Source organism: Bufo bufo, chromosome 3, assembly GCF_905171765.1.
Source record: "Bufo bufo chromosome 3, aBufBuf1.1, whole genome shotgun sequence".
Lineage (NCBI taxonomy): Eukaryota > Metazoa > Chordata > Amphibia > Anura > Bufonidae > Bufo > Bufo bufo.
The window spans coordinates 426,671,575-426,685,886 of NC_053391.1; the positions used below are offsets into that span (position 1 = coordinate 426,671,575).

At 41.2% G+C, this 14,312-nt stretch overlaps 1 protein-coding gene across 3 annotated transcripts in view; it reads right to left on the reverse strand.

Annotated features, from left to right (window-relative positions):
* The window catches only part of MSL3 (MSL complex subunit 3), a 63,577-nt gene that overhangs the window by 14,604 nt on the left and 34,661 nt on the right, over window positions 1-14,312 (reverse strand). For all 3 annotated transcript variants that reach the window (XM_040424987.1, XM_040424986.1, XM_040424988.1), the window contains 3 exons: window positions 10,616-10,774; window positions 10,271-10,533; window positions 5,074-5,183 (listed from right to left, as the gene is read on the reverse strand). In XM_040424987.1, coding sequence (XP_040280921.1) covers window positions 5,074-5,183; window positions 10,271-10,533; window positions 10,616-10,774 — 532 coding nt within the window. The remainder of the gene's footprint in view (window positions 1-5,073; window positions 5,184-10,270; window positions 10,534-10,615; window positions 10,775-14,312) is intronic.

Genomic DNA, 14,312 nt, shown 5'->3' on the forward strand with positions numbered 1-14,312 from the left:
GCGGCTTGCTCTCTCATTCACTGATATGGAACTTCCGAAAATAGCAGAGCATGCTCGCTTGGCTAGTTTTGGAATTCCCAAGCACTGAATGGAGGGGTGGCTGTGGCCTCTTGAGATTGGAGTGGGTCCCAGAGGTGGACATTTATGCATATCCTATCAATATACAATAAATGTACAGATGAGATAACCCCTATCAATTACAGAAATCAGTTACTTAGTCCCAAATCTAAATTGCATCATATGGGGGAGAAACTTTATTCATTTTTTTAAGCATCAACACCCCTCTCCAGCAATAACCTATGCGAATCATAGCTAAAGTACGCAGACAGATGTCAATGATATCACAGTAACAAATGTAATACTTTCTAGGAAGGGAACTGATAAGAGTAGCCCATGAAATGTGGATGAAACTAATACAGGGAAATCAATCTTCTAAGAAACTCCCCTCGTTGGGATGAAAATAAAAGAACCTAGAAATGTGGGTAAGGGATGTGAAAGGTCCAGAAGGGGGCGCCATGTTTCCATTTTACAGAAATAAGACTGTTCTGATGCTAAACATGATAGTATTCTAGGGATAATACCTTTTACAAAACAGACAGAAATCGCATAATTGCAAGCTTTACATATAAAAAGAAGAGAATGCAGACTGATTATAAAAACAATACGCAAAATGAATGTTTTATGGAGAAATACAACTTCACTCAGCTAAGTACTGGCAGGTTCAGTGTGTAAAAACTATGGCCTCATGTACACCGGGAGGTGAAACCACCGGTCAATCAACTGAACAAACTGGTTCTCCTGCTGTATTCGATGGACTGGTGAATCAGGCAAAGTGGTTTGCTGAGATTGAATATGCATCATATACCGTAGTTGAGGTATCCATTTCCTTTTTTTTAAAATGTGCTTTGGACCTCTGTTTCTCCATGTTCTTACACCTTAAAGGGGTATTCCGGTAGGTACAAGTTATTCCCTATCCACAGGTCCTACTGCTGGGACCCCCACCGATCACGAGAATGGGCAGCCCCTTGCTGTTCCCCTAAAATGACCGAAGCAGCCGGTCACACCATTCATTTCTATGGGCATGCTGGAGACAGATGAGCACAGCACTCAGCTATCTCCAGAATTCCCACAGAAATGAATGGAGCAGCCGCGTGCATGTGCGACCGCCCACTTCGGTCATTTCAGGGGAGCAGCAGAGGGCACGGAGCCCCCATTCTCATGATCGGTGGGAGTCCCAGCGGTAGGACTCCTGCCGATCTGATAGTTATCCCCTATCTTGTGGATAGGGGATAACTTGTACCTACTGGAATACCCCTTTAAACACTACTCAAATAAATTGCATCAAAGTACAACCAAGGCTATGTCCATACACTGTGCTGCACTGCCCCTTTTAAAGCACAGCATGAGAACAGTGCGAGTAACCCGAGAAACATGGTAATTTACCGTAATCCAGGTTAAGAACCTAGACTTTAGTCAACCAAGTCATGTCATGGTAGGGTGTATACATGTTATAGAGTAGGGGATGTGCTTGTACACTTGCTAACTATAAGCCAAAGTAGAGCACCACAAGAGGACTAGGCAGCCCATTTATTTTAATCCTGTAATAAATGCTTAGAGCAAGTGGCCCTGGCAGATGAACAGCTTATACTCAGGAGACATTGTATATGGGCCTTTCACTATCCCACCATAAATCTTGCATTTGTATGTCCGATGGATTTTATTTTTTGTTTTATACATTCTAACATAGATATTTAACTGTGTAGAACTGATAACTTTGTGATCAATATCTCAACTTTTTAACTATCACTTTTATTACTTTTAAGTTCAACATGTTTATGGAGGATATCGTTTCTAACTTAGGCTACATGCACACGACAGTGAAAAATGGCCGTGTGACAGCCGTCTAAGTAACGGCCGTCACACGGCCAGTGAATAGTGTCCGTCCAAAAATAGGAAATGTCCTATTTATGGCCGTTTTCACGGCCAGACGGACACTATTGAAGTCAATGTGACCGTTTTTAACGGCCGATTGACAGGAGTGCACCCATCTAACGGCCGCTAAAAACAGGTACACAAGCCATTTAGGGGTTAAAAAAAAACAAAAAAAACACTCACCTCATCCACTTGCTCGCGGAGCAGCAGTCTCTTCTCTCTTCATTGAGCAGGACCTGCGATCTGCGTGGTGACGTAACCACGTGGGAGCGCGCAGTGACTTCATCGCGCACCTTCGGCAGGTCCCGTTCTGTGAAGAGAGAAGAGACTGCTGCAGCGCGAGCAAGTGAATAAGGTGAGGGCTTTTTTTTTTGGGGGGGGGGGGGTGGCTGTGGGAATCTATGGGGGCATTATATAAACCATGGGGGACATTATAAAGATGGGGGCCCTATAATATAAAAAAATTTAAAAAAAAAACAAAAACACTATGGGAGACATTATTTAAGATGGGACCCTACATTGGGGGCATTATTAAAGCTAGGGGCGGTTAAAAAGATTACATACACCGTGGGGGACATTTATTTAGCTGGGGGCCTACATGGGGGACATTATATTAGCTGGGGGCCTACCATCCTGTGGGTGTTCTCAGAAAGGTGGGTTTAGAAATAACTGCCAATCAAATTGTGTCCGTTTTTTACGGACGTTTTTCTTCACTGTCGTGTGCATGAGGCCTTATACCAAAGCTGCCCAAAGACATGGCATAACTATCATTCAAAAGGTGTAGTCTTCTGGAAAGCCCTAACTGGGTCTCAAGTAGGCCTGCACAATATATCGCCAAAGCAATCGCAATAAATCGCCATATCGCAATCGCCAATTGACCGACCCAAAAATGCTGCAATTATATTACCATATTTTTCGCTTTAGAAGACAAACTTTTTCCCCCAAAAAGCGATGGTTGACTTTTTACGTGGCTGACACGGATGTATCGCCGGCCGCTATGCTGCACAGCGCGGCCGGCGATACATAAGTTACAGTGCGGGGAGGGTGGAGGGGCTGGAGGCAAGTCGTTATTTTAATGAACAAATGTTCTTCTATTTTATTTATCTGTTCTGTGCACTGCTATTAAGAAAATGGCAAGTTTTGTATTTTGTACTTTTGCAGTAATGCAAATATGTTATTTAAAAGATGTTTTATTTTGAAATACACTGTGCATTTCAGTTCTGGAGTTAAGCATAACTACATTTCAGCATTATCAGTAATTTCTGTGTGCTTTTGCCTTGAAAATACAAGCAAATAGACCTCTAGCACAATTCCCTTAAAATATCGTATCGCATATAGTTATCGCAATTTTTAGGGCCCTAATCGCAATCGCACAAAATTCCCATATCGTGCAGCCCTAGTCTCAAGAGAGACCAAGTTTGCTGGAAACTCAGTCAAAGGGGTATTCTGGTAGGTAAAAGATATCCCCTATCCACAGGATAGAGGATAACTATCAGATTGAATGGGGGCCCCATTCACCCTGCAGCTCCCCCGAAAAGAACAAAGCGGATGGTAGCACATGTGGGAGGCCGCTCTATTCATTTCTATGGGAGTTGCAGAGATAGTGGAGCGCTGTACTTGGCTATCTCCGAAACTCCCACAGATATGAAGTGGTCGTCCCATGTGCGATTTGCAGCTCTGTTCTTTTCAGGGGAGATGCAGGGGGTACGGGACCTGAATTCTCGTGATGGGTGGGGGTCCCAGCAGTAGGACCCCCAACCAATCTGATAGTTATCCCCTATCCTGTGGATAGTGAGGAGTGGCAGGGGTCCTCGAATTTGCGATATTTCGCAAATATTTTTTAGAAAAAAAATCGACAAGGTAATGATCGCGTAATATGCGAATTTTCATCGCAAATTTTTCAAGTGCCGAGTAAAAACATGATTCCTCCCTGGTTCTTGCTTGCGGGCCAATGAGTCATAGCACGAATATATTAGTTTTTTTAAATATTCGTAATATTGTAAAACAAGAATATATAGCAATACAGCGAATATTCGAAAAAAAAAAAAAAATGTAGAACAATTTAGCTAATATAGTGCTATAATCTTTTTTTTTTTATAGTTGTAATTTTTTTTTAATCTGAACTTCAGATGAGAAAAAAATTACAACTATTAGACAAAGAAGATTATAGCACTATATTAGCTAAATTGCTGTATATTAATTTTTTTTAGAATATTCACTATATTCACTTTAGAATATTCACTATATTCACTTTAGAATATTCACTATATTGCTATATATTCTTGTTTTAGAATATTACGAATATTCGAAAAAACAAATATATTTGCTATATATTAGTTTTTTAGAATATTCATCATTTTTCCCATCTAAAGTCATGATTCCTCCCTGCTTCTTGCTTGTGGGCCAATGAGTCATAAAAAAAAAAAATTTGCATTAAGAAAATTTGCAATAAAAAATAATCTCGAATATTCGAAATAACGAATATATATATCACTATATTCTAAATATTCGCAAATTTTCGAAGAACCTATATTCGCGATAAAAATTTGCAATTAGAATATTCATGATCAACACTACCTGTGGATAGGGGATAACTTTAACCAACCAGAATACCCATTGCCCTGTAAGGAGAACTTGATCATATGTGCCTAAGGGTACTTTCACACTTGCGGCAGGACGGATCCGACAGGCTGTTCACCATGTCGGATCCATCCTTCCGCTATTTCGCCGTGCTGCCGCTCCGTCCCCATTGACTATAATAGGGACGGGGGCGGAGCTCCGGCGCAGCACGGCGAAAGCCGCCGGACTAAAAAGTCGGACATGCAGGACTTTTTAGTCCGGCGGCTTTCGCCGTGCACCGCCGTGCTGCGCCGGAGCTCCGCCCCCGTCCCCATTATAGTCAATGGGGACGGAGTGGCGGCACGGCGAAATAGCGGAAGGACGGATCCGACATGGTGAATAGCCTGTCGGATCCGTCCTGCCGCAAGTGTGAAAGTAGCCTAACAACCCCCCCAGAAATCTTTCAGACGTGCAGGGTACATGATCACAGACAATTCAGGAAGCAGAATGAGTGACTACATTATAGTTGGGTAAATTAATTCAAAGAAAAGTGTTGACCACTTTAACATTGCTTGTGGTTACCTCATTGAGTTCATTGTTTCGACGACCTTCAAGTCCAGAAAACACAGAACTTCCTTCTTTGCTGGGAGTTAAAGTAATCGGTGATGATGAGCCACTATGAACAGGCGTTTCTAGTAAGAAGCGAAGGTGAAATATAAAATAATGCTTCAAATACAGAAAACAAAAAATAAAATTAAAAATACTGGTAAATGACTATCTTCGGTAGATCACAATTTAATTAGTAACATGAATCTACCAGGGTCATATTAATTCTGCCACGCTGGTCCCTCAAATGCAAGTTCCTAAGATGTTCTCTACAGCAGCGGTCTCCAACCACCGGGCCGCGGACCAGTACCAGGCCGTGGATCATCTGGTACTGGTCTGCGGAGTGTGCTGGTGTTAAAGAGGACCTTTCATGGGTCCAAACATAATAAACTAAGTAGCAGCACATACAGGGGTTAATGGAGGGATGTCCCTGCACTTACTATTATTTCTGTCCGGCGCTCCGTTCACCCGCTGTGGCCCCAGTTACATTCTCCTGCGCTGTATGCTAAGTAATAGCATCGGAACACCAGGGAGGAGACATCAGCTTCTCTCCCTGGGCGTTCCTTCTCCCTGGCTATGTCGCTCTGCGCTGCGATTGGACAGCGCTACAGCCAGGGAGAAAAGCTGATGTCTCCTCCCTGGTGTTCCGATGCTATTACTTAGCATACAGCGCAGGAGAATGTAACTGGAGCCACAGCGGGTGAACGGAGCGCCGGACAGAATTAATAGTAAGTGCAGGGACATCCCTCCATTAACCCCTGTATGTGCTGCTACTTAGTTTATTATGTTTGGACCCATGAAAGGTCCTCTTTAACACCAGCACACTCCGCAGACCAGTACCAGATGATCCACGGCATGGTTGTTTTTTTATTCTGTTTCCTGAACATTATTATGGGAGCGGCCATCTTACCTGAGCTGTTCTTTAAAGCATTTACACAGCATTAAAAAATTCCTTTATGGCAGCCCCATGGACCATAGACACAATAGTCGGGAGGGGACCTCATTGACTTTTATGGGAGTGGATTCTAGCCATGCTCTGTGCCTTGTGCAGAGGTCATTGTACAAGGAAAGAACAGATAAGTTCTGGCAATGACCTACTGTGAAACCAATAGCAGGCAGCGACGGGGACGAGCCCCTTGAGGCTGGTCACCATCGCGGCCTGCTATTGGCTGCTCCCCCTCCCTGATCCGAGCGATGCGGAGATGCAGCAGTGGCAGGAATCCAGAGCGACGTGGGTGCCAGGGAGTATGTAAGTATATTTCTGGAGCTTCACTTTATGAATCATTAAGTTTTAACCTCTTAAGGACACATGACGTACCGGTACGTCATGATGTCCTGGTACTTAAGGACACATGACGTACCGGTACGTCATGTGTTGTTCCGATCACTGCCGCCCGGCCGGCAGTGATCGGAACCCGGTGCCTGCTCAAATCATTGAGCAGGCACCTAGGCTAAATGCGCGGGGGGGTCCCGTGACCCCCCCATGTCGGCGATCGCGGCAAACCGCAGGTCAATTCAGACCTGCGGTTTGCTGCGATTTCTGCAGTTTCTGGATCAGAAACTTGCTGTGCCTAAAAAAAGTTTTATTCACCCCCCCCTGCACCCCCGAATGATTTTTATGGTGGCGGGAGGTGCAGGGGGAGGGTTGCGGGCGGTGTGGGCGGTGCGGGAGGCGGGCGGTGCGGCAGGCGGGATCGCGATCCCCCGCCCGCCTCCCCTTGAAAATTCATTGGTGTTCAGTGGGGATACCAGGGTGCCAGCACATTGCTGGCACCCTGGTATAAACGGCTGACATCTGCGATGCGATGTCAGCCGTTTAACCCTTTCCATACAGCGGTCCGTACGGACCGCTGTATGGAAAAGGTTAACAGCGCAGGGAGCTCCCTCCCTCTCCCATCGGGGGGCTGCTGTGCCTTTGCAGGCCCCCGATGGAGAGGGAGAGAGCCCCCAGACAGCCCCCCGAGAGATCCCCTCCTTACCCTTCCCCGTCTGCGAAGTTCTGAGCAGACGGGGAAGGTTCCCATGGCAACAGGACGCCTCTCAGGCGTCCTGCTGTCCATGGTGCTGAACAGATCTGTGCTGAAAGGCATAGATCTGTTCAGTGTAAGTAAAATACAGTGCAGTACAATTTTTATTGTTCTGTACTGTATTATACAGACATCAGACCCACTGGATCTTCAAGAACCAAGTGGGTCTGGGTCAAAAAAAAGTGAATAAAAGTGAAAAAAAAGTAAAAATCAAAAAACACATTTATCACTGATAAAAAATGAAAAAAATAAAATTCCCTACACATGTTTGGTATCGCCGCGTCCGTAACGACCTGATCTATAAAACGGTCATGTTACTTTACCCGAACGGTGAACACCATAAAAATAAAAAATAAAAAACTATGATGAAATTGAAATTTTGCCCACCTTACTTCCCAAAAAAGGTAATAAAAGTGATCAAAAAAGTCGCATGTACGCCAAAATTGTAACAATCAAACCGTCATCTCATCCCGCAAAAATCATACCCTACCCAAGATAATCGCCCAAAAACTGAAAATACTATGGCTCTTAGACTATGGAGACACTAAAACATCATTTTTTTTGTTTCAAAAATGAAATCATTGTGTAAAACTTACATAAATAAAAAAAAAGTATACATATTAGGTATCGCCGCGTCCGTATCGCCCGGCTCTATAAAAATATCACATGATCTAACCCCTCAGATGACCACCGTAAAAAAATAAAAATAAAAACGGTGTAAAAAAAGCCATTTTTTGTCATCTTACGTCACAAAAAGTGTAATAGCAAGCAATCAAAAAGTCATATGCACCCCAAAATAGATGCCAATCAAACCGTCATCTCATCCCGCAAAAAATGAGACCCTACTTAAGATAATCGCCCAAAAACTGAAAAAACTATGGCTCTTAGACTATGGAGACACTAAAACATTTTTTTGGTTTTAAAAATGAAATCATTGTGTAAAACTTACATAAATAAAAAAAATTGTATACATATTAGGTATCGCCGCGTCCGTGACAACCTGCTCTATAAAATTACCACATGATCTAACCTGTCAGATGAATGTTGTAAATAACAAAAAAAAAAACGGTGCCAAAAAAGCTATTTCTTGTTACCTTGCCGCACAAAAAGTGTAATATAGAGCAACCAAAAATCATATGTACCCTAAACTAGTACCAACAAAACTGCCACCCTATCCCGTAGTTTCTAAAATGGGGTCACTTTTTTGGAGTTTCTACTCTAGGGGTGCATCAGGGGGGCTTCAAATGGGACATGGTGTAAAAAAAAAAACAGTCCAGCAAAACCTGCCTTCCAAAAACCGTATGGCATTCCTTTCCTTCTGCGCCCTGCCGTGTGCCCGTACAGCAGTTTACGACCACATATGGGGTGTTTCTGTAAACTACAGAATTAGGGCCATAAATAATGAGTTTTGTTTGGCTGTTAACCCTTGCTTTGTAACTGGAAAAAAAATATTAAAATGGAAAATCTGCCAAAAAAGTGAAATTTTGAAATTGTATCTCTATTTTCCATTAAATCTTGTGCAACACCTAAAGGGTTAACAAAGTTTGTAAAATCAGTTTTGAATACCTTGAGGGGTGTAGTTTCTTAGATGGGGTCACTTTTATGGAGTTTCTACTCTAGGGGTGCATCAGGGGGGCTTCAAATGGGACATGGTGCCAAAAAAACAGTCCAGCAAAATCAGCCCTCCAAAAACCAAACGGCGCACCTTTCCCTCTACGCCCCGCTGTGTGCCCGTACAGTAGTTTACGGCCACATATTGGGTGTTTCTGTAAACAGCAGAGTCAGGGCAATAAAGATACAGTCTTGTTTGGCTGTTAACCCTTGCTTTGTTAGTGGAAAAAATGGGTTAAAATGGAAAATTAGGCAAAAAAATGAAATTCTCAAATTTCATCGCCATTTGCCAATAACTCTTGAGCAACACCTAAAGGGTTAACGACGTATGTAAAATCAGTTTTGAATACCTTGAGGGGTGTAGTTTCTTAGATGGGGTCACTTTTAGGGAGTTTCTCCTCTAGGGGTGCATCAGGGGGCTTCAAATGGGACATGGTGTAAATAAACCAGTCCATAAAAATCTGGCTTCCAAAAACTATACGGCACACCTTTCCCTCTACGCCCCGCTGTGTGGCCGTACAGTAGTTTATGGCCACATATTGAGTGTTTCTGTAAACGGCAGAGTCAGGGCAATAAAGATACAGTCTTGTTTGGCTGTTAACCCTTGGTTTGTTAGTGGAAAAAATGGGTTAAAATGAAAAATTAGACAAAAAAATGAAATTCTCAAATTTCCTCCCCATTTGCCAATAACTCTTGTGCAACACCTAAAGGGTTAACAACATATGCAAAATCAGTTTTGAATACCTTGAGGGGTGTAGTTTCTTAGATGGGGTCATTTTTGGGTGGTTTCTATAATGTAAGCCTCGCAAAGTGACTTGAGACCTGAACTGGTCCCTAAAAATTGAGTTTTTGTAAATTTCTGAAAAATTTCAAAATTTGCTTCTAAACTTCTAAGCCTTATAACATCCCCAAAAAATAAAATATCATTCCCAAAACAATTCAAACATGAAGTAGACATATGGGGAATGTAAAGTCATCACAATTTTTGGGGGTATTACTATGTATTACAGAAGTAGAGAAACTGAAACTTTGAAATTTGCTAATTTTTCCAAATTTTTGTTAAATTAGGTATTTTTTGGTGCAAAAAAAATTATTTTTTTTACTCCATTTTACCAGTGTCATGAAGTACAATATGTGACGAAAAAACAATCTCAGAACGGCCTGGATAAGTCAAAGCGTTTTAAAGTTATCAGCACTTAAAGGGACTCTGGTCAGATTTTCAAAAAATGGCCTGGTCCTAAGGTGTAAAAAGGCTGTGTCCTTAAGGGGTTAAAAACTAAAGTTTGCATCTGTCATAAACCTTTAAAGGCTGTTTTGCAGGATGTTTTTTTCCTGTCTGGGGGTTTGGGTTTGTCTATGGCCACTGATTTCAATGAAGTGTTAGAGATCATTATTTGGGTCCACTGCTGTGAACTGACCTTTACTACAGCAAAAGAAAATTGTTTAGATGGTAGTGAAAAGAACTGTTATATAAAGTAGTATAAAACAAAAATCTATGCTGATTTTGGCTACCTTAAGCACAGAAGATAACCTACTCTTCTCTAAGTGAAGAAATAGCTTTGGCATTGAAGTTGGCGTCTCCGGATGCCGTCGCTTGGGTTGTGGAGAAGAACTACTCTCAGACATTCTATCACAGCTCGAACTGTGACGTGTTGAGCGCCTCAGAGATTGCAAAACGTCCGGCTCTGTTCTCCGTCTCTTGGGAGTTGTGGACTCTCCAGTGGTGGGCTGGCTATCTGTTGACTGAGGAGTTGGTGGGTTTAACAGTGGTGGACTTGGGGATACTTCCTCCTGGTTTCTTTAGAAGAGAAAAAAAACTATTTACTGGAAAAGGAAAGCATGAATAAAACAAAACATGACAAAAAAACAACAGAACATACCTATTACTAAAAGATGGGACTTCTTTAATAGGAAGAAAAAATTTGGATGAGATCACCTTCTTATATTGTGCTTGCTCATATGGGTAGAGGAGTATCAGTGGGAGTGTGAAGTCAAATGTAATTCTTAAGCCATCCACCATTTCTTTGCACAGTTCCACACTAGAAAACAAATACATTTTTTTAATTTATTTTACTAACTGATATAGCGCTGACATATTCCGCAGTGCTTTACAGACATTATCTTCACATATATAGCGCTGACATATTCCGCAGTGCTTTACAGACATTATCTTCACTTATATAGCGCTGACATATTCTGCAGTGCTTTACAGATATTATAATCACTTATATAGCGCTGACATATTCTTCAGTGCTTTACAGATATTAGCATCACTTATATAGCGCTGACATATTCCGCAGTGCTTTACAGATATTATAATCACTTATATAGCGCTGACATATTCTGCAGTGCTTTACAGACATCACTTATATAGCGCTGACATATTCTGCAGTGCTTTACAGACATCACTTATATATCGCTGACATATTCCGCAGTGCTTTACAGATATTATAATCACTTATATAGCGCTGACATATTCCGCAGTGCTTTACAGACATCACTTATATAGCGCTGACATATTCTGCAGTGCTTTACAGACATTATCACTTATATATCGCTGACATATTCCGCAGTGCTTTACAGATATTATAATCACTTATATAGCGCTGACATATTCCGCAGTGCTTTACAGACATTATCTTCACTTATATAGCGCTGACATATTCTGCAGTGCTTTACAGATATTATAATCACTTATATAGCGCTGACATATTCTTCAGTGCTTTACAGATATTAGCATCACTTATATAGCGCTGACATATTCCGCAGTGCTTTACAGATATTATAATCACTTATATAGCGCTGACATATTCTGCAGTGCTTTACAGACATCACTTATATAGCGCTGACATATTCTGCAGTGCTTTACAGACATCACTTATATATCGCTGACATATTCCGCAGTGCTTTACAGATATTATAATCACTTATATAGCGCTGACATATTCCGCAGTGCTTTACAGACATCACTTATATAGCGCTGACATATTCTGCAGTGCTTTACAGACATTATCACTTATATATCGCTGACATATTCCGCAGTGCTTTACAGATATTATAATCACTTATATAGCGCTGACATATTCTGCAGTGCTTTACAGACATCACTTATATAGCGCTGACATATTCTGCAGTGCTTTACAGACATCATCACTTATATAGCGCTGACATATTCCGCAGTGCTTTACAGACATCATCACTTATATATCGCTGACATATTCTGCAGTGCTTTACAGACATTATCTTCACATATATAGCGCTGACATATTCCGCAGTGCTTTACAGACATTATCTTCACTTATATAGCGCTGACATATTCTGCAGTGCTTTACAGATATTATAATCACTTATATAGCGCTGACATATTCTTCAGTGCTTTACAGATATTAGCATCACTTATATAGCGCTGACATATTCCGCAGTGCTTTACAGATATTATAATCACTTATATAGCGCTGACATATTCTGCAGTGCTTTACAGACATCACTTATATAGCGCTGACATATTCTGCAGTGCTTTACAGACATCACTTATATATCGCTGACATATTCCGCAGTGCTTTACAGATATTATAATCACTTATATAGCGCTGACATATTCCGCAGTGCTTTACAGACATCACTTATATAGCGCTGACATATTCTGCAGTGCTTTACAGACATTATCACTTATATATCGCTGACATATTCCGCAGTGCTTTACAGATATTATAATCACTTATATAGCGCTGACATATTCTGCAGTGCTTAACAGACATCATCACTTATATAGCGCTGACATATTCTGCAGTGCTTTACAGACATCATCACTTATATAGCGCTGACATATTCTGCAGTGCTTTACAGACATCACTTATATAGCGCTGACATATTCTGCAGTGCTTTACAGACATCATCACTTATATAGCGCTGACATATTCTGCAGTGCTTTACAGACATCATCACTTATATAGCGCTGACATATTCTGCAGTGCTTTACAGACATCACTTATATAGCGCTGACATATTCTGCAGTGCTTTACAGACATCATCACTTATATATCGCTGACATATTCCGCAGTGCTTTACAGACATTATCATCACTTATATAGCGCTGACATATTCCGCAGTGCTTTACAGACATCATCACTTATATAGCGCTGACATATTCCGCAGTGCTTTACAGACATCATCATCACTTATATAGCGCTGACATATTCCGCAGTGCTTTACAGACATCATCACTTATATAGCGCTGACATATTCCGCAGTGCTTTACAGACATCATCACTTATATAGCGCTGACATATTCCGCAGTGCTTTACAGACATCATCATCACTTATATAGCGCTGACATATTCTGCAGTGCTTTACAGACATTATCATCACTTATATATCGCTGACATATTCCGCAGTGCTTTACAGACATCATCACTTTTATAGCGCTGACATATTCCGCAGTGCTTTACAGACATTATCATCACTTATATAGCGCTGACATATTCCGCAGTGTTTTACAGATATTATAATCACTTATATAGCGCTGACATATTCTGCAGTGCTTTACAGACATAATCATCACTTATATATAGCTGACATATTCTGCAGTGCTTTACAGACATTATCATCACTTATATATCGCTGACATATTCTGCAGTGCTTTACAGACATTATCATCACTTATATATCGCTGACATATTCTGCAGTGCTTTACAGACATCATCACTTATATAGCGCTGACATATTCCGCAGTGCTTTACAGACATCATCATCACTTATATAGCGCTGACATATTCCGCAGTGCTTTACAGACATCATCATCACTTATATAGCGCTGACATATTCCGCAGTGCTTTACAGACATCATCACTTATATAGCGCTGACATATTCCGCAGTGCTTTACAGACATCATCACTTATATAGCGCTGACATATTCCGCAGTGCTTTACAGACATTATCATCACTCATATATCGCTGACATATTCCGCAGTGCTTTACAGACATCATCACTTTTATAGCGCTGACATATTCCGCAGTGCTTTACAGACATCATCATCACTTATATAGCGCTGACATATTCCGCAGTGCTTTACAGACATCATCACTTATATAGCGCTGACATATTCCGCAGTGCTTTACAGACATCATCACTTATATAGCGCTGACATATTCTGCAGTGCTTTACAGACATTATCATCACTTATATATCGCTGACATATTCCGCAGTGCTTTACAGACATCATCACTTTTATAGCGCTGACATATTCCGCAGTGCTTTACAGACATTATCATCACTTATATAGCGCTGACATATTCCGCAGTGCTTTACAGACATCATCACTTATATAGCGCTGACATATTCCGCAGTGCTTTACAGACATTATCATCACTTATATAGCGCTGACATATTCTGCAGTGCTTTACAGACATCACTTATATAGCGCTGACATATTCTGCAGTGCTTTACAGACATCATCACTTATATATCGCTGACATATTCCGCAGTGCTTTACAGACATTATCATCACTTATATATCGCTGACATATTCTGCAGTGCTTTACAGATATCATTATCACTTATATAGCGCTGACATATT